Below are 21435 nucleotides of genomic sequence, written 5' to 3' on the forward strand. Positions count from 1 at the left end.
ACAAATCCTTGCAAAGCTTCGTCTTCATAGCCTCTCGTAGCCTCACCAGGAGATTTCGGTAATACGCTCCTGTGACAGTTCGCCATTTACGACCATAATTTGTTACCACTACGCCAGTACAAAAAACTTCTCAGCACTACCATTTTAGGCGAGGATGAAGACACATGTTTCCATTGCTCGCTTTGCTCGTTTGTCCTGGGTGATAGTGATATACTCTAAGCGGAAAACGATGTATCACGAAAGAATTAATCAGTAGACGTGAGGTGCATTTTAGAAAAACGACCCACCCCGAAAAAATCAGTAAATATGAAATACAAATACAGACAAACAAATCATAAAAGTTTCAGAAAAATTGGATGATTTATTCAAGACAGAGAGATACATAAATTAAGCAAGTCAGTAAAGTCAGTATGCAAGCGGTTATTCGGCTTGGCATTGATTGATAAAATTGTTGGATGTCCTTATGAGGGATATCGAGTCAAATTCTGTCAAAGTGGCGCGTTAGATCTTCGAAATCCCGATATGGTTGAAGTGCCCTCGCCTTATTGCTCGAAACACTCTCAATTGGGGGTTATCCAGAGACTTTGCTGGCCAAGGTAAGAATTGGAAAGCGCGAAGACAAGCAGTAGAAACTCTCTGCATGTGCGGGTGGCCATTATCTTGCTGAAATCTAAATCCAGGATGGCTTGCCGGCCGCAAAAATTTATAACTTTGCATTTTCCGCCGATACCTCTATGGATTTCAGTTTGTGACCAATTTGCATAAACTCCTCCGAGGTGGATCGTGTTTTTTTTGTGTGTGTTTGTGTGTCAGAGTGTATACTAAGCAGTCACTCATGTAAAGAGAACATGCGGACTCGCCTGACACACTGCAACATTCACTGGATTGTTTCGGTTGGCATTCTGAATTGAAATGAGCAGTCTCGAAACCTAGCGGGTCGACCAATTTCCTAAAAACAGATCCGTGGTTCTTCTTCTTCAAATGTTTAGCCGTGAGGTTGGTTTGCAGCAGAGCGCCATGCCCCTCTTCTGTCTGCCTTCCTCTTCATTTCCACGTATGTGTTACATCCAACGTCATTCATGATCCGTTGTATGTATGGTATCCTTGGTCGCCCCGCCGATTCCTTTCTTCAATTGCTCCTTCTGCTATTGTTCCAATGATGTTGTAGTGTAGTAGGATGTGCCCTACAAGTTTGTCTTATTGTTTGGATGTGGCTCCATAGAGATATGGTTACCTGTACTCTTCAAAGCATCTCTTCTTTTGTTACTTTGTCGCACCAGGTGATCTTCATCGTCCTTCTATAGCACCACATCTCCAGGGCCTCTAGCCGTCTTCTCTCTTCTCTTCCAATTGTCCAAGTTTCACATCCGTATAGGGCCACACTCCAAACGAAAGCTTTCATGATACCTTTCCTTATTACCAGACTGATGTTCTTGCTGGTGAGTAAGATACTCCTCCGATCAAATGCAGTTTTGCCTTTTGTATTCTGCTCGCAATTTCTTTCCAGATTCTACAATCCCTATTGTTTTTGCTTCCCAGGTAACTAAATTCCTCTATCACTTCCAGCTCCTCTCTTCCAATTTTCATTCTCAGAGGTTCATATTCTGCTCGTGTACTGCATACCATCCCTCTAGTCTTTTTCCTGTTCGTTCTCATTCCATGCTGATTGCATAGAATCCTTTCCATTGATCTGAGGACTTCCTGTAGATCTTCTTCCGTGACTATAGCAATATCATCTGCATAACGTAGCATGTCTGTCTTCTGCACATTAATTTTTTTCCCCACCTCAGTAGTTTCTCGAACTTGGTCTGTAGCTTCCTGGATATAAGCGTTTAATATAAGAGGAGAGAGAGAGCACATCCTTGTCTTACCTCTTTACTAATATTTTCTTCTTGTTCCTACTGACAGTTCCTAATCACTGCCACCTCATTCTTATAGAAACTGAGTATGACACGGATGTCTTTGTACTTCATTCCACTTTTCCTCAGCATTCTGAACATCTGTTGCCAGATAACGTTATCAAAAGCCTTTTCCAGGTCAACAAAGGCAATATAAGTGAGTTTATTTTTCTGTAATTGCTTTTCGAATAGGAGTCTCAGTGTCAGAATCGTTTCTTTTGTTCCCAATCCCCTACTGGAACCAAACTGATCTCCACTCAGCATATCCTCCACTTTCTCTTCAATTATCTTCAGAACAATTTTTATGAGAATTTTTGATGCATGTGATATTAGGCTTAAAGTTCGGTACTATTCACATTTTGTAGCTGCTGCCTTCTTTGGTACAGGAACAATGATACAATTCTTGAAGTCTGTCGGTGTCTCTCCTGTGTTATAGATGGACCTAATAAGCTTAAGCAGCATCGTTTTCAAGCTGTCACCAGCATTCTTTATTAGTTCTGCAGGGATGTCATCAATACCCGTTGCTTTGTTCTCCCGTAGTTCTTGTAGAGTTTTGGGAATTTTTCCTTACAGAATGTCGTCTTCCTTGTCATCTTCGTCTACTTGTTCTTCTCTTTCTTTTACTACCTCCAAAAGAGGTGTTCCGGCATACAACTACTCTACGTTTTCTTTTCATCTCTTCACCATGTCTTCAACAAACAGCATTTTCCCTTATTTATTTTCCATTTTGCCTGAGACTGCTGTTTTACGTTTGTTAAAAAATTGATTTGCCGTTCTGTAGGCTAAATCATTTCTTCCGTATACATATTTTCTTACACTTCCCTGCACATTTCCTCAAGAAAATTTTCTTTTGCTTTCTTATCTTCTCTATTGACTAAATTCCTTAGTCTTCTATATTCAGCTTTTCCTTGTTCAGCAGTTGCATTTTTGTATAATCTCTTACTCTCTAAAAGATCAATAATATCTGCTGTAATCCATTTCCTCTTGGTTTTGGTTTTAGTTTTTCCAGCCATCTTTTCTGCTGCTTTGTATATATCAGATTTAATTTGATCCCAGTCTTCATTTACTCCACCATGTTGAAAATTTTTAGCTAGGTTGTCTGTTTCGTGAGCATAGACCTTGGCCAGCCCATCAGTTTTCAGTTTTTCTAGTTTCCATTTAAGTTTTAATGGCTTCTTCATCAAACATTTGAATCTGAGTGAATTTGTCATCAGAACCAAGTTATGATCACTGCCTATGTCTGCAGATGGATAGCTCCTGCAATCTTTTACCTGGTTCCTGAAACGTGCTTCCTCTAGAATGTAATCAATCTGTTGTTCCCCCTGGTCTCCAGGGGCCATTCATGTGTATCTTCTTCGTCTGTGATGTTGGAAAAGTGTGTTTGCAACAACTAACTGTTGCCTGGACCAGAACTCGAGTAGTCGATCTCCTCTTTCATTTCCTCTTCCAAGTCCATATTTGCCACAATTTCTTCCTCCAGTTCTTCACTCACAACCGCATTCCAGTCCCCCGTGACAAACTCAGGTTTTAATCTCCCTTAACATTTCTCATCGCATTACTTATTTCTTCAACGACTGCATCTTATTCTTTGGATGTTGGCATGTATATTTGTATTATCACAGTGTCCTTTGGTTTTGTTTCAAGTTTGACTAGTATTATTGCCCATATACCTTGACACGTGAGCCATAGATTTTCCTCAAAATTATTCCATCCCCATTCCTGGTCTATCTTGGTCAGTTCCGGTGTTGATGACTCTGTATTCTCCAGACCAGAAATCACCTGGTTGGGGCCATATCATCTCCGATATGCCTAGGATATCGATTTCCAGTCGTTCCTTTTCAAGTTTTACATTTTCTAGCTTGCTACACTGAAGCAGTGTTCTCACATTCCAAGTTGCTATGTTAAAATCGAGATTCTTTTTCTTCACCTTATCTGTATCTTCTGTAAACCCCACCCAGAGATCCGATTAGGGGACTATTTTATCTCCGGAAAATTTTACAGAAGATACTGACATGGTTTAGTGCTGATGTTGGAATAACCATAGTTCTTTAATGTGATGGTTTCCCGTTGTCTTCCACATCCTATGCCGTTGACCACCAGCTGGTTCTTCAGCCTTTGGAAATGATTTCTCATTTCCAGAGCAAGAGGGTGCCCTGCCCAGCAAATGCTGGGATGATGACTTATCCCATCATTCCTCGGCCCCTGTCTACGTTATCCATCACATGAAGTGACGTTGCCCACTTTCTACCGCGTGGACGTCTAGATCAGGAGTTTCCCTTCATCGGGTCTAGGAACTTAACGGCATATCCTAGTTCCCTCCAGTACTTTAGAGAGCAATACGTGGTTGTATTACCCATTTTAGATTGTCGACTCGATTGTAATGTACCGGTATTCAACCATCACAGCCTTTGCTTCTCTTATAGTTCTCCTTCAAGAGAGATAATATGACATTTAATTTTTCGTCACTAAGTTGCATTTGACCACACTGGAAGTGTCTGCACGACCTCACCACTGCCTGATATGAAACTTAATTACCGAACGGTACTCATTTTGCGGCGTTTTGTTTCGGATCCTCTAGTTTCATGCTACTGAAATGCGGTATGAGGGTTGGAATGTGTACAGATACTATATACATGTCATGACAAAACTTATCTCGTATTCCATGAAGTTTTGGGGTTGCAGCCGGATAACGCGGACTTCTTGCCACGATATTTCGGCAGACAACCATTCATTCATCTCGAGGTGAGTGCTTATCAACAGAGACTGCTAGTTCACATCCTAACTTCATACCAAATATTGTGCCCTTCTTCGTTCGGCAAAGGACGATCTGGGGTTGCAGAGGGCTGGAATCTGCACAATACCTTGACAGTGTGGCAAAGCCTGCATTGGTCCGCCAATGCTCACAATATATTGTGAAAGATGCGTTGGACATGATCACCACACACTCCTTTCGCAGCCCAGTTAAGTCAGACATAGCTGAGCGTTCTATCTCCACAGGCAATTTCTATGTTTTTTTTTCTTCATTGTTATTTTGCATCTCAGACAAGGTGGGCTGGCAGCCACAAGCAGTACAACAAAAGAGAAAACCAATGAAGACAGAAAAGTAACACAATGGCGGTTAAAAAACAGTAGATACAATAATTTAAAAAAAAAAACCATGAAGCCGTTCACGCTCGACGAAAAACAAGAAAACTGTCGGCACTGTGCACAAACACTGATGATTTAGACGACACACGTGAACGAAGGAGCGTGGGCGGCGAAAAACACAGAATCACAAACACGTCGGCACACACACGAAAAACTGATGGCGATGACCTCTGGTGCATGAATGTCCACTTAATGTGTGCCATTCCGGGGACCTGCCAAGAGGGGAAGAAGGTGGTCGGGGCGGGAGAGAGGAGAGCAGAGATGCCAGTTGCAGGTCGCAGAGGATATGGGGGGAGGAGTGAAGGTATGGGGGTATGGGAAGCCCGGGGGAGGAGGGAGGAGGAAGGGGAGGGAGGGAAGGGAGAGAGAAGGGAGAGAGGGTGCCCTGAGAAAAAACACAGGAAGTGGGGTGGGAGGGGAGGCACAAAGTTGATAGGAGGTGTAGATGGAGGGGAGGAGGGCATAATCAGGGAGGGGGAGCTGGCGGAAGCCACCTAGGGAGAGGGTAAGGAGAGTGGAGAGATGGAGAGCAGGTGGGACGTGGAAATACAGGCGCAGCAGTGGACGGGGGTGGGAGTGGATGTGAGAGACAAGCGGGTGAGGGGGATCTAGTTTACGGGAGGTGTAGATGATCTGTATCGGTTCGAGGAAAAGGAGGAGGTGGGGGAACGGGATAAGGTCGTACAGGATCCGCATGGGGGAGGGGAGACGGATACGATAGGCGAAGCGAAGAGCATGGCGTTCGAGGATTTGAAGGCATTTGTAAAAGGTAGGAGGAGCGGAGATGCAGGCAGGGTGGGCGTAGCAGATGTTAGGGTGGATGAGGGATTTATAGGTGTGGAAGATGGTGGAGGGGTCCAGACCCCATGTACGGCCTGAAAGGAGCTTGAGGAGACGGAGTCAGCAGCGTGCCTTGGCTTGGATCGTCCAGAGATGGGGGGGTCCAGGAGAGGCGACGGTAAAGGATGACGCCAAGGTACTTAAGGGTGGGGGTGAGGGCGATGGGACGGCCATAGACGGGAATTCCATGGATTATTCTGCCGCTTAAATCTTGGCATCGACGGGATTCTTCTGGGATCGGTGGAAATAGGTACATTTCGCGCAAGATCTTGTTCATCGTGATGGCGGTTTTCAGCTGTATAAGTCGTGGGAGCCGTTGATCTCTTTAATTTTTTCAGAAAGAGAACACTTTATTACTAAAGACAGTTTAGCGACCATTAATTTTATCAGTTTTGACGTCCGTATCTCATCTCCTCGAGAGCACATTCCGACAGAGAGCGCGCATGCAGTTCCAACATTACGTATGTGCCTGCGCGCGATAGATGGAGCAATATTCGAAGAAGATGCGGAACTCGACAGATGTCGCTCATGTAGCGTCTGCCTTTGCACCAGTTTTTGGCAGTCAGTTAGCGACATGATCTAACAATTTCCAGTGGTAAACACCCCCGAAGATGGGTGAATGCTTGTCAGCCGAAATATCGTGACCAGAAGTCGACGTTATCCGGTTAGCAGTCCCGAAACTTCATGCAATACTCTTTGTGCCTGGAAAATTTCAAGAACCACAACTTGGCTCGTTTACATTAAGGAAACCTGAGAAATTATTTGTGGAAAATAGGGCATTTGCTGACGAACATTGTGATTACCGCTGCAGACTCTGATATCCTGTAAGACAATGAGTGTTCGATGAACACTTCAGGCTTATTGAATCTGCTTCTTTAGCTGCCAAAAGTAAGTGACCTCTAAACTATTGAGCACCTGCACCACTAATTTGCGTTAGGTGATGTTATGCATTCAGAAAGCTACAGCATAGTGATTTAACAAGAACAATAATTTCGCGCATACGTTCGTACCCAAAATCTAAAATAACAAACATCTCGTTATTAATCACTGAATTTTTACGTATCGCTATACCTAATAAGGAACTGCATGGTACCATATGAACTACCTAACACATTACAAAGGGTGCTAAATCAGCGTCTCGGCTCCTACACAAAAATATATTATTCTTGGTGTATGCGACACGACTAATTAGTCAGATCACACTGTCTGTCAAACCCCACAACGTTACAAATGATGAGCATGTTAAGACAAAAATTCTGGTGGTCATTCATAGACACACATGTTACAAAATTGGCTGATACGATCACGAGCCATCACATCTCTACGTCGCATATGTGAGGGCTCGTCAACATAAAATTATCATTTTTTGTGGTCATAATTTCCTGCGGAGGAATTTAATCTTCTGATATTCGGTTAGCTTAATATACACTCCTGGAAATTGAAATAAGAACACCGTGAATTCATTGTCCCAGGAAGGGGAAACTTTATTGACACATTCCTGAGGTCAGATACATCACATGATCACACTGACAGAACCACAGGCACATAGACACAGGCAACAGAGCATGCACAATGTCGGCACTAGTACAGTGTATATCCACCTTTCGCAGCAATGCAGGCTGCTATTCTCCCATGGAGACGATCGTAGAGATGCTGGATGTAGTCCTGTGGAACGGCTTGCCATGCCATTTCCACCTGGCGCCTCAGTTGGACCAGCGTTCGTGCTGGACGTGAAGACCGCGTGAGACGACGCTTCATCCAGTCCCAAACATGCTCAAAGGGGGACAGATCCGGAGATCTTGCTGGCCAGGCTAGTTGAGTTGGACCAGCGTTCGTGCTGGACGTGCAGACCGCGTGAGACGACGCTTCATCCAGTCCCAAACATGCTCAAAGGGGGACAGATCCGGAGATCTTGCTGGCCAGGCTAGTTGAGTTACACCTTCTAGAGCACGTTGGGTGGCACGGGATACATGCGGACGTGCATTGTCCTGTTGGAACAGCAAGTTCCCTTGCCGGTCTACGAATGGTAGAACGATGGGTTCGATGACGGTTTGGATGTACCGTGCACTATTCAGTGTCCCCTCGACGATCACCAGTGGTGTACGGCCAGTGTAGGAGATCGCTCCCCACACCATGATGCCGGGTGTTGGCCCTGTGTGCCTCGGTCGCATGCAGTCCTGATTGTGGCGCTCACCTGCACGGCGCCAAACACGCATACGACCATCATTGGCACCAAGGCAGAAGCGACTCTCATCGCTGAAGACGACACGTCTCCATTCGTCCCTCCATTCACGCCTGTCGCGACACCACTGGAGGCGGGCTGCACGATGTTGGGGCGTGAGCGGAAGACGGCCTAACGGTGTGCGGGACCGTAGCCCAGCTTCATGGAGACGGTTGCGAATGGTCCTCGCCGATACCCCAGGAGCAACAGTGTCCCTAATTTGCTGGGAAGTGGCGGTGCGGTCCCCTACGGCACTGCGTAGGATCCTACGGTCTTGGCGTGCATCCGTGCGTCGCTGCGGTCCGGTCCCAGGTCGACGGGGACGTGCACCTTCCGCCGACCACTGGCGACAACATCGATGTACTGTGGAGACCTCACGCCCCACGTGTTGAGCAATTCGGCGGTACGTCCACCCGGCCTCCCGCATGCCCACTATACGCCCTCGCTCAAAGTCCGTCAACTGCACATACGGTTCACGTCCACGCTGTCGCGGCATGCTACCAGTGTTAAAGACTGCGATGGAGCTCCGTATGCCACGGCAAACTGGCTGACACTGACGGCGGCGGTGCACAAATGCTGCGCAGCTAGCGCCATTCGACGGCCAACACCGCGGTTCCTGGTGCGTCCGCTGTGCCGTGCGTGTGATCATTGCTTGTACAGTCCTCTCGCAGTGTCCGGAGCAAGTATGGTGGGTCTGACACACCGGTGTCAATGTGTTCTTTTTTCCATTTCCAGGAGTGTATAATAAACACGCTGTACTAGTTTCATTGTTGGTATGTTTGGTTCTCGCCTGTGAGAGGCTGGCAAACTGCAGCGTTCGCCTACCGCAGCAGCAGGTGTGCGAGATTGCAGAGCCGCATATTGTAGATGTTGTTAATGAAGGTCTTGCAAAAAACACCGTGAAGTGCATCTTTTACCATCCACATAGTCCGGATATAGCCGCTGGCGACTCTTCTATATTCCTTAACCTGAAGAAATATCTTCGTATCTGGCAGTTTCCTTCTTAAGAAGTAGTAATTAGAACTGGCGGAGGCGATTCTGAAGGACCTTACAAAAAACAAATTTGTGATACGCCTTTGCAATCTGTCTGAAACCCTGGGACTAGTACATCAAATTCGTATGAGGCTAGTTTGAGTAGGACACCCAACGGTATGAGGTTGGGTAATGGTATGTATGTTTCAAAAATATTATGATCATTCTTTATTAAACTTCCCTCGTAGTATTTTGTGGAGGTCACGGAGCGAGCGGGCCACTGTCCTAAAAGAGAATGAACGTGTTCTATGGTACAAATAATTCACCCGATCATTATAGTTTTACAATATTGGATGTTTTTTGTATGCTATACGTTTAATATAATTAACCTGACAAAGACTTGACTTTGTGAAACAATGATTCATTACGGAAACCATCAATCATGTATTGCAGGGATCCAAATGCTGGCAATGACAGTGTGAGGTGGGAGCCATTCAGCGTGTCGTCACCAAACTTCCTGCACATCACTGAAGAGTACAGTCTGGAGCAGAACAAGGATAAGGAGCGGATGGACTTCTGGCACGAGAACATTCCCATGTGAAACTGCGTTCGGCTGGCGAAGGAGGACGACCTTCTGACAACAGTGTGTCGTAAAAGTTCTACAAGACGTCTAAGAACTGCGAAATTCATAAGTTAAATGCTGGTATAGTTACTACACAAATACTTTATTGTCTACTGATGTTTTGTATTACATTTTTATGTTGGAAATACAAGATCCAGTTTGATGACTAGTTACTCACTCCTCCTCACTTAACGACAGATGTTGAAGTAATCTTAATAACACATAGATACACTTTCTTCGAAAATATTCTGGACCAAGACCAATCGAATGATCTTCAACTGATATACAGTAGGTACTAATACACGCCATCAAGAGTGGATTGGCCATTGCTAGACGTCCATCGAAATCCAAAGTAGTAGTTAAGCATAGTAGCATACCCACACCTGCACTAGATCGATGAAACTTAAACTTTATAGATAAACCGAAACAAATTTATACAGCCCAACCAAAATTGTGTAGGATGTGGTACAGAGAGTGTTTTTCAACCACTGGAACGTCTAAATAAGTAAGCAATTACATTGCCAGATGTATTATGAATTGGAGAGGGATCCTACATAACTCCCTTTGCCTGATAACGATTTCGTCACATAATATAGCGTTTATTGTGTGATATTGTAGTAACCGAGTCATCCGAATATATCTCAAGGTCAGGCATAATGAGTATACCTACTAACATTATTTCATTTACAACATTCAGAAAGAGATCAGGTCAACCAATATGTCTTTCCTACACTTTTCTGAATTCGCAGAAGGCTCTAATTTTCCACTGTCTACATGTTTCTAAATTCTGTGAATGGAATTCATCAACTAGTGCCTCTTTCATCCCGTAAAATTTTCAGAGAGCACTGAACCATCTTCTCATCTACCCTCAAGAGAGCTACAATTTAAACTGTAGTATATTAGCAACGTTCTCCAATATATCTAAATTACTGAAAAAGTATTATCAAAAACTCTCCACTTTTTTTCCTATCGCCAGTGAGTGTTATCATGTTTTCGTATACTGACGACTTCTCTCAAATATGATTCCTCTAACGAGAGGTGTGGTTTTCCTGCATCTCTATTCCGCTTTTCTTAATATTAAAGATTTGTCAACGATCTGTCAAACAGACTTCACTGACTTCGATCATTTCAGGGTTCATCTCAGAGTTCATAGCTTCTGGAATCATGATAGTTGATTAATATAAGAAAGAAGGTTCGAACATAATTAGTATGTATCCGGTCCGTTATTTAAGATCTGTTGGTCCAAACCGCATTGCGATCTGACAAGGATCTTGCAATATTCCACACTTGGTTAAGCGCTGGATTCAGAATTTGCTGTAGCGTGTGAAGGAGGAAGGAATCCACTGTCGCACTTTGTGTCGGTAGAGTACCCGGCAATGACAAGTCACAATGGCGGGGGTTCCGAGCGCGGCCACAGAAAAGTTTTTGGAAACCTGGCTTAGGAATACGAAGGACAAGAACTAATAGTTGACGCAGTTTGTGGAGTAGACACACCTTAGTATCAAGCAGGAGGATCCATCCCAGGCCTTGTAGTCTGAGAAAGGAAACATAGTCCATCCACAAATTACGTTTTTTATGAGTTGGCATGAAAGGAAAATATAATTTCACGTAGCATTCTGAAAGAGTCTACACAGGAAAAACTGATGTAGTGCACTATACTCTCAAAAGGAAAAATATTATTTATGTTGCTTGTCTGATGTCACAGTAGTCCAAAAAGTCATAAATAGGGGTGACAAACCATTGTGTAAAAGGAAAGCTGAGGCAGGACCTGAGTCAAATAGGAGAACCACCTCAGCTGAAAAATACGAGGTGCATTCAAGTTCTAAGGCCTCCGATTTTTTTCCTCCGGACTGGAAAGAGATAGAAACATACGCATTGTTTTAAAATGAGGCTGCGTTCATTGTCAATACATCCCAGAGATGGCAGTACCGTACAGCAGATGGTATTTTACCGCCAGCGGCGAGAATGAGAACTGTTTTAAATACTTAAAATGGCGACGTTTTCCTTACTTGAACAGCGTGCAATCATTCGTTTTCTGAATTTGCGTGGTGTGAAACCAACTGAAATTCATCGACAGTTGAAGGAGACATGTGGTGATGGAGTTAGGGATGTGTCGAAAGTGCGTTCGTGGGTGCGACAGTTTAATCAAGGCAGAACATCATGTGACAACAAACCGAAACAACCTCGGGCTCGCACAAGCCGGTCTGACGACATGATCGAGAAAGTGGAGAGAATTGTTTTGGGGGAGCTCCGAATGACTGTTGAACAGATCGCATCCAGAGTTGGCATTTCTGTGGGTTCTGTGCACACAATCCTGCATGACGACCTGAAAATGCGAAAAGTATCATCCAGGTGGGTGCCACGAATGCTGACGGACAACCACATGGCTGCCCGTGTGGCATGTTGCCAAGCAATGTTGACGCGCAACGACAGCATGAATGGGACTTTCATTTCGTCGGTTGTGACAATGGATGAGACGTGGATGCCATTTTTCAATCCAGAAACAAAGCGCCAGTCAGCTCAATGTAAGCACACAGATTCACCACCACCAAAAAAATTTCGGGTAACCGCCAGTGCTGAAAAAATGATGGTGTCCATGTTCTGGGACAGCGAGGGCGTAATCCTTACCCATTGCGTTCCAAAGGGCACTACGGTAACAGGTGCATCCTACGAAAATGTTTTGAAGAACATATTTCTTCCTGCACTGCAACAAAAACGTCCGGGAAGGGCTGCGCGTGTGCTGTTTCACCAAGACAACGCACCCGCACATCGAGCTAACGTTACGCAACAGTTTCTTCGTGATAACAACTTTGAAGTGATTCCTCATGCTCCCTACTCACCTGACCTGGCCCCTAGTGACTTTTGGCTTTTTCCAACAATGAAAGACACTCTCCGAGGCCGCACATTCACCAGCCGTGCTGCTATTGCCTCAGCGATTTTCCAGTGGTCAAAACAGACTCCTAAAGAAGCCTTCGCCGCTGCCATGAAATCATGGCGTCAGCGTTGTGAAAAATGTGTACGTCTGCAGGGCGATTACGTCGAGAAGTAACGCCAGTTTCATCGATTTCGGGTGAGTAATTAATTAGAAAAAAATTGGAGGCCTTAGAAGTTGAATGCACCTCGTAAGCTTTCTATTTGTTTGTTGTATGCCGACAAATTCTGAATACGTACATTCACATAAACAGTGCTTTTAGTTGGTGTCGTTAAAGTATGTTTTGATATTTACATTATTTACAGCTTTAGATGAAGGTAGTGTATTGAACAAAACTTGTGTCACTTAATACGCTATCATTCAACCTAATGTTGGTAAGTTGATGTTGAATATCTGGTTTTATACTTTCTCAGTGTTGTTAATATATCATCACTCACGACCCTCCGCTTGCGACTGTGGATTTAGACTATTCTGTGTCTTGGAGAATATCGTGTCAGCAGAAGGAGAACTATCCTGGTGTTTCTTTTCCTGAGTTCCATGCGGCGGAGCAGCAACTGTTTATTGTACTTTTATGCCATACTAGCTGTTTCGGTGAAGGTGGAAGTGTCTCGACAATCGGAATTAGTTTTAGATGATTTCTGCTGATTATCAGTTGCACCTCTGCATAGTTTTTGTAACTATACACCATCCAAACAGGAGGACACATGGCCTCAACAACGTACCAAACCTCCACGGAGGTTTGTAAATGTAATGTTTAGTCAGCTATCCCGTTTGGGAGCGCAGCGCGTGAACAACTGGCAGGTAAGGTTAACAAGTCGAGCTTCTACAGCTGGTCTTCGAGTACACAGCGTAATAAGGTAGATCCGTGCTGTAACTTAGTCATGCGCTCCCGTTAGTCTTCCGCTTTCTGGTCCAGGCACTTTGTTATATATTACGTCGCAGTTTTTGGATTTGTAAACTGATGTATAAATAAGTCAGGAATAGTTCATCAGTGAAGTGTGGACTATGGCAGGTCTTATTCTCATGAGCAGCAAAAATGGTAAATGAATTTATTTACTAACAGGGAGAAAATAAAATATTCCAAGTGTATTCCGCAAGAGGCAAAAATTCAGTGTCTAGAGTTCTCAACCTCGGTCGGTAAAACCAGACTGCTACATCAACTCGTTCATAATTCCTGTACAATAATCGCTGACCAACTCGCAGACACAGTCGGAAGTTCACCGAGCGCAGGAGCGGCCAAAATAAACTGAACACGTTCGCAAATGCTGGTTCACTTTGTCAATTTCTGGACTTGTAAAAGAATGGATCTTTCTGCCGTAGCGCATTACTGCACCGGAATATAAAACTTTCTTAAGGTGTTTCCTACATAAGGCTCCGTATCAAGGGCCACATTGGATAAAAACTGCGAACGTAAATTACGACCAGTCTGCACTCATTGGTTCACTGATTGATGAGAGAACTGTTTACTTTATGTTTTCTAAAGATGTCTCGTTGATTCCATTGGAATGGAGTCGCAGGAACGAATCGAGAGTCCAATTCTGGGGCACTGGGATCCGATCATAGTTTGTAAATGTCTTTGTGTCAGTTTTCTTTTTTATGAGGGTGGAGGGAAGTGGGGCGGGGAAGGAATCGGGCTTTACTTTTCTGTATCGCCCTGCTGAACTTCTTGTGGTTTGCAGGTTAAACCTGGACTCATTTTCTAGACTTAGCTTCCATGTTATATTATTCTGTTACAGTTAACTGTGAAATTTGCAAATCGACGTACTTGTAGTCAAATAATAAGTTTCAGGGATTGTTTTCCTGTGATTGGTGCAAATTTGCGTTATTGTGTTGTAAAACATGTCAGTAAAGCTTGTGTGCAGTGATACGTATAGCGAGTATGTAGTCTCCTGTCAGTTGTCCAAATTATTACACGTGTTTTTGTAGTAGCGGTGGTTGTTTCTTTTGTATTAAATTTCATTATAAGAACGATATAAAGTGCAGCAAAGTTCTTGCATTGGCAGATATTGCTTTTGATGAGTCTGATAAGAACAAAACAGGTTAACGGGTGGTATACGCGTTTCGAGGAAAGTCGTGAAGACGCTGAAAATGATTAGCGCTCTGGACGTACCAGCACGTCATCAACCAATGAAATTGTGAAAAGAGCGAGAAAAATGGTTATTAACGATCTTTGAAACACAATCAGAGAAAAGGCTGAGGATGTTGGCGTATCAGTTCTAGCATGCTATGACATTATTTGGGATATTTTCAGTATGAGGCGTGTGAGAGCTAAATTGTTCCTCAACTGTTAAATATCGCACAAAAACAGCTACAACGAAAGTCAATGTTAAAATGAACAATGATGCAGAACTACTGAAGTGTGTCATAACAGATGATTAAGCGTGATACAACGTCGAAACTAATGCTCATTCGTCCCAATGGAAGCATGCTGTATCGCCAATCTTTGATTACGACATTGTGCGCCAAGATTCCTTGTCGCAATGCCTAACGATCAATAAGGACTGCCACTTTCCACTTTGAACGGCGTTTACGTGAAGCTGTCCGAAAAGAAACACCCGGGTTTGTGGCGAAATAAGCCATGGCTTCTACGCCATGGTGATTCACCTGCTCGCAGTTTTTGATGATTTTTTTGGTCAAAAACAATACTGCAACGATGCCTCCCCACACCATAATCGCCAGGCATGGCACTGTCCGACTTTCTTCTGTTCCCAAAACTACAGAAAATCTCAAACGGTCGTCGCTCTACAAGCACGGATGAAATTAAAAACGCGGGAGCTAAGGGAGCTAAAAGCTATCCTAAAGATCTACTTCCTGAAGTCTTTCGTGGATTTCATAATATCTAATGGAGGCTATTTTGTGCTTCATCTTGTCCTTCTTATTCTTCCTCGGCTCTTCGCCCTAGGAGTTTGCTGTACTTTTGCTCAAATCTATTCAAATAAAACAACCGTTATTGAGATGCTACTTTTTTTTTTCGTGTCTAAATATTTATTTCTCAAAATATTCGCCCTGGCGGGAACGCATTTCCTTCAACAAGAGACCAGTTTGTGGATACCGTCACTGCGGAATGTTTGACTTTGTTGGAGCCACAGCGTCACTTCTGCTAGCACAGCTTCTTCGTATCAAAGTGAAGTTCTTGATTACGTTTTGGAACGAGATGATAGTCGCATGGGGTCAAGTCGCAACTGTATGGAGGATGATGAATGACAGAAAATCCAAGGCATCGGATTGTTGCAGATGTCGTAGCACTCGTGTGTGGTCTGTAGTTGTCATACTGAAGTAGAGGGTGTCCCATGTGTGAGTGAATTATTCGAATCCGAAACTCGATTACTGTACGCTTTTTCTCACCCATCGGCATAGTTACGTTACAGACCGGTACGCTAAAAATCGGAGCTCTCTAGCGACAGAGAGCTAGAGAGCTTGAAATGTGCGGACATGAAGAACGAAGTTGTAGAATGTTAGGAATGTTTGTTTTCTTTAAAAGGCTTTAATAGTTTTCAAATAAAAAATCGGGGGCATTACTTTTAAGCGTGCCCTCATAGTATAGGTTGTATACAGTCTTTTGCGCTGCAACATATGTCTTAATAACATATACGCGTTTCGTTTGTTTCAATGCATCTTCATTGGTCACCGCAACAATTTTATTTATTGATCTATTTTTATAAGTCTGTTTGTGAAGATCGCAATCAGTTCTGCTGTTATATTAATACCGTTAATCAGTATTAAATTATAATTATTACTCGCGTTTTCCTTTTTTTTCTTTGTTATCTAGTTAATTCCAAGAAAACTTAGCTATTCGACCTCAGTGGCACTGAATCGATAACCTACATGCAGAAGAACATTAGGAATCAGATACAAAACAAAAATTCGTGACTAACAATTGTAATTTAATACTGTTTGTCAACAGTAATTTAAAACATGAGGACCGTTTGCGATCTTGGCATACATATTTTTAAGGAAAACCACAATTACACAGTGATAACAGAACATGCTTTGAAATGAAGCGAAACACATATGCTCTAAATAAGACTTCATTACAGTCGCAAAAGACGGAATGTACGCTACTGGCCATTAACATTGCTACACCACGAAGATGACGTGCTACAGACGCGAAATTTAACCGACAGGAAGAAGATGCTGTGATATGCAAAGGATTAGCTTTTCAGAGCATTCACACAAGGTTGGCGCCGGTGGCGACACCTGCAACGTGCTGACATGAGGAAAGTTTCCAACCTATACTTCATACACAAACAGCAGTTGACCGGCGTTGCCTGGTGAAACGTTGTTGTGATGTGTAAGGAGCAGAAATGCGTACCATCACGTTTCAGATTTTGATAAAGGTAGGACTGTAGCCTATTGCGATTGCGGTTTATCGTATCACGACATTGCTGCTCGCGTTGGTATAGCTTCAATGACTGTTAGCAGAATATGGAATCGGTGAGTTCAGGAGGGTAATACGGAACGCCGTGCTGGATCCCAACGGCCTCGTACCACTAGCAGTCCAGATGTCAGGCATCTTATCCACAAGGCTGTAACGGATCGTGCAGCCACGTCTCGATCCCTGATCACATGGGGACGTTTGCAAGACAACAACCATCTGCACGAACAGTTCGACGACGTTTGCAGCAGCATGGACTATCAGCTCGAAGACCATGGCTGCGGTTACTCTTGACGCTGCATCACAGACAGGAGCGCCTGCGATGGTGTACTCAACGACGAACCTGGGTGCACGAATGCAAAACGTCACTTTTTCGGATGAATCCTGGTTCTGTTTACAGCATCATGATGGTCGCCTCCGTGTTTGGCGACATCGCGGTGAACGCACATAGGAAGCTTGTATTCGTCATCGCCATACTGGCGTATAACCCGGCGTTTGGGTATGGGGTGCCATTGGTTACCCATCAAGTTCACCTCTTGTTTGCATTGACGGCACTTTGAACAGAGGACGTTACATTTCAGATGTGTTACGACCCGAGGCACTACCTTTCATTCGATCCCTGCGAAACGCTACATTTCAGCAGGATAACGCACGACTGCATGTTCCAGGTCCTGTACGGGCCTTTCTGGATACAGAAACTGTAGTGGACTGACAAGGCAGCCAGTCCACCGTGACGGGTAGCCGAAAGGGCACACGTACACACACGCCGACTGGCGCGAAGTCTGGAACAGGATACGTGATGAATGTGATAAAGAAAAGAACGTAGCTACTAGAACACTTACTTTTATATCGTCCTTTGGTATACAGCCTTCTTGATGATACAAGTGAGACTATCTTGAGATACATGCAATGGTACAAATGGCGCCTTGCTAGGTCGTAGCCATTAACTTAGCTGAAGGCTATTGTAACTGTCTCTCGGCAAATGAGAGAAACGCTTCGTCAGTGTAGTCGCTAGCAACGTCGTCGTACAACTGGGGCGAGTGCTCGTACGTCTCTCTAGACCTGCCGTGTGGTGGCGCTCGGTCTGCGATCACACAGTGGCGACACGCGGGTCCGACATGTACTAATGGACCGCGGCCAATTTAAGCTACCACCTAGCAAGTGTGGTGTCTGGCGGTGACACCACATTCCTCCCCCGCAAATCGGCGAACGGTCGTGTGATAAGGCTTCCGCCCGACGTGGGGAGGACCCCATGTTGACGTATGCGATGAGGTGGGGAGCCTAACAACAGGCGAGGCTGTGCCACCCGCACCCTGCCATTCGGTCCGAGGGGGCTAGGAAACGCCTGAAAACCTAGTCCAGGGTGCACGTCAACATGCGGCGTATGCGCCCGTAATGAGACAGGAGGGGCCGAAGGGTCGACCTCCATGTGGTCGGGGCACCCGACGGGCGAAGACGACATCTGGTCCGGAGCGGGCAATAGTTTTATGGCGGATGATGGCTGGTCACGGGAAGCGATCGGCGGCGCGTGACCCAGGGAGGCGCCGGGCGGCTGCAGCGAAGCGTCCACTGCGGGCGGCGCTGGCGGCGGCTGCGGCGGCTGCGGCGGCGGCGTGACGCCATGAGGCAAAATGGAAGGCATCGTCGGCAACACCTGGGGATGAGGCGAGGCGGTAGATGGGTCCCCAGGGCGCTGACCGGACGGCACCGTCGCTGAAAGCAGACGGGGCGGCAGAACCCGTGCGACGACAGAGGCGCAGCTGATTGAGATGCCGACGCACCTCACCAGAGGCCCCCAAAACCAAATACATAGCGCGGCCGAGGCAGCGAAGAATGCGCCCTGCGAGCCAACGCCGTGAACCGCGATAGTGGCGATAATAGACAACGTCGCCAGGAGCAAAAGCAGGAGTCTGCCGCTGCACAGGAGCCTGATGCGGCGGATGCAGCAAAGACATCAAGGTTCGATGAGGACGACCGTGGAGCAACTCAGCCGGCGAGCGACCATCGCGGGGCTGAGAGCGATACAAGGACAAAAAGAGCCACAATGCGTCCTCCCGAGAGTGCGACTCTTTCAACTTCAACATCTGTGACTTGAAAGTCCGGACCAACCGTTCAGCGGCACCGTTTGACTGAGGCGAAAACGGCGCGGATGTCAGATGTTGAATACCATTGGCCTTGCAGAATGACTGAAATTCGGCAGACATGAATTGTGGGCCATTGTCGGAAACAATAGTCTGCGGAAGACCTTCAAAGCAAAAGATAGCAGATAACGCTTGGATTGTGGCAGAAGACGTCGTGGAAGACATCCGGACAACAAATGGAAAATTACTGAAGGAATCGACAACAACCAACCATCGAGCATTCCAGAAGGGACCAGCAAAATCGATATGTAAGCTTTGCCAAGGGGAAGTGGCGTTCGGCCATGCAAAGAATGTCCGCGGTGGTGTGGATCATTGTTCGGCACACGCCATGCAAGAAGAGCACAAATTCGTAATCACAGCATCGATTCTGAACCAAGTACAGTGCTGACGAGCAAGTTGTTTCGTGCGCACTATACCCCAATGTCCTTGGTGAAGAAGTCGTAAGACAGAGGACTGTAACGAACGTGGGACCACGACTCTGGACTGATCATTATCAGAACGCAACAACAAAACACCACGTCGTACAAAAAGTCTCTCCTTGTGAGGAAAAAAATTGGCGAACCAACGGATCCTCGATCCGTGACTTCGACAAGGGCCATTGCGTAGCAACAAAACGCAAAACAGTAGCAAGGACAGGGTCAGCAGCTGTGGCTGTAGCTACACGACGAAAAGCAATCGGAAACGATTCGACCACGTCATCGGTTTCCGCATCAATGAACATGCAAGCAAGTTCGGAAGACTCGAATGCTTTATCCTCAGCAACAGGCAAACGGGACAACGCTTCGGCGTTGCCGTGCTTAGCAGTGGACCGATACAAGATATCGTAGCGGTCAGCGACCACATAACGCAATGCGTGGGGAACATTGCGCGCTCTGAAACATTTCGGTTGCACGTTTACTTTCAGTTCCAAATGTGCTTCATAGTTCTTAGCGCAACCAAGGCCCGTTGCAAAAATGTCTGCAAATTCGTCACATAGACTAGAAACACTGGCGGAAGGCACAGTCTGATTCACTGATAGGACCTGATTTACTATAGACAACAACTGAAATAAATCTAAACCAAACAAGTTCACTGCAGTAGAAGAACGAAGAACGTAAAACGACACAAGTTGTGTTTGTTCCTTGTATGTAGCAAGAAGAGTGCACTGTCCTAACACAGGGATAGCTTGTCCGGAATAACTCGTGAGCTGAACATTTGCGGCACGCAACGGAGGTGCGCCCAGTTGTTTGTACGTGGCGTGATTGAGCAATGAAACTGCAGCTCCGGTATCGAGCTGGAACGGTATCACTTGTCCGGCAAAGTCCAAATCTACAAAAAGTTTATTGTCCTGCTGACGACAAGAGCGACTGTTTTGTGCAACGTGAACAGACACTGGTACAGAATCACGTGCGACGTGACGGGAGTTGCGTCGACGGCGACGCACACTTGTTGTGGGACGAACACAGTCACTGTTAGCGAGAGGAACACTGGGCGGAGTGGCACTAACCATTTGAATGTCCATGGGCGAAGGTTCCCGAGCCTGTGTGTCCTTGTTTCGATTCCGGCGCGAAGCAAAGGGCCTGGAATGGTTGAGTGTCTGATCTGAGCTTTTTCTGGCAAACACTTTGAACATGCCCTTTCTTATTATAGTAAAAGCAAATAGCCTGGCGTGACGGGCAAATCTCACGCGAATGTCTAGTTGCACACCGCGGGCATGATTTCACTGCATTTGCTTGCTTGCGCGGGACACGTGGCTGCGCGGACGTGCGCGAGGGCAGGTGAGCGTTCCGTGCAGCGGGCCCGGCGGGCCGGTTAATGTGACACACGGCTGGCGAAGTTGCAAATGATTCCTGAGCAAAGTCAAGTGTGTCTTGCCTATCCAATATGTCTATCACTTGTTGAAGGGAGGGACTGACGAGTTTCAAAATCTGTTCCCGTATGCGAACATCAGAAACGTTCTGTGCAATTGCATCACGCACCATAGTATCTGAATAAGGGAGGCCACAGTCACATTCAAATGCACAATCCCTAGTAAGTCCTTGCAAAGTTGCAACCCACTCCCTATTAGTCTGACCGGCCGTACGTTTTGTACGAAAGAACGCATACCTTTTTGCAACTACATTAACTGTGTCTTTGAAATAGGCATCTAACGCTGACAAAATTTCTTCATCTGACAGAGTTGCTACGTCGCGCCGGGGAAACAATTTCACTATACACGGTAGGTGGAGATACCTACACACGAAAGCAAAAACGGCTGCCGCTCATTACCTTGAATTCTGTAGGCGGCGAGATGAAATCCAAATTGTCG

General features: G+C 45.5%; 1 protein-coding gene across 1 annotated transcript in view; it reads left to right on the forward strand.

The window, feature by feature from the left end:
• Positions 1 to 9873, forward strand: part of LOC126198809 (venom carboxylesterase-6-like) — an 89181-nt gene extending 79308 nt beyond the window's left edge. The window contains exon 10 of the mRNA XM_049935379.1: positions 9532 to 9873. Within this exon, the coding sequence (XP_049791336.1) occupies positions 9532 to 9679 (148 nt within the window). The 3' untranslated portion in view covers positions 9680 to 9873. The remainder of the gene's footprint in view (positions 1 to 9531) is intronic.
• Positions 9874 to 21435: the final 11562 nt, after the last annotated feature.

The sequence above is a fragment of the Schistocerca nitens genome, chromosome 8 (assembly GCF_023898315.1).
Source record: "Schistocerca nitens isolate TAMUIC-IGC-003100 chromosome 8, iqSchNite1.1, whole genome shotgun sequence".
Classification (NCBI taxonomy): Eukaryota; Metazoa; Arthropoda; class Insecta; order Orthoptera; family Acrididae; genus Schistocerca; species Schistocerca nitens.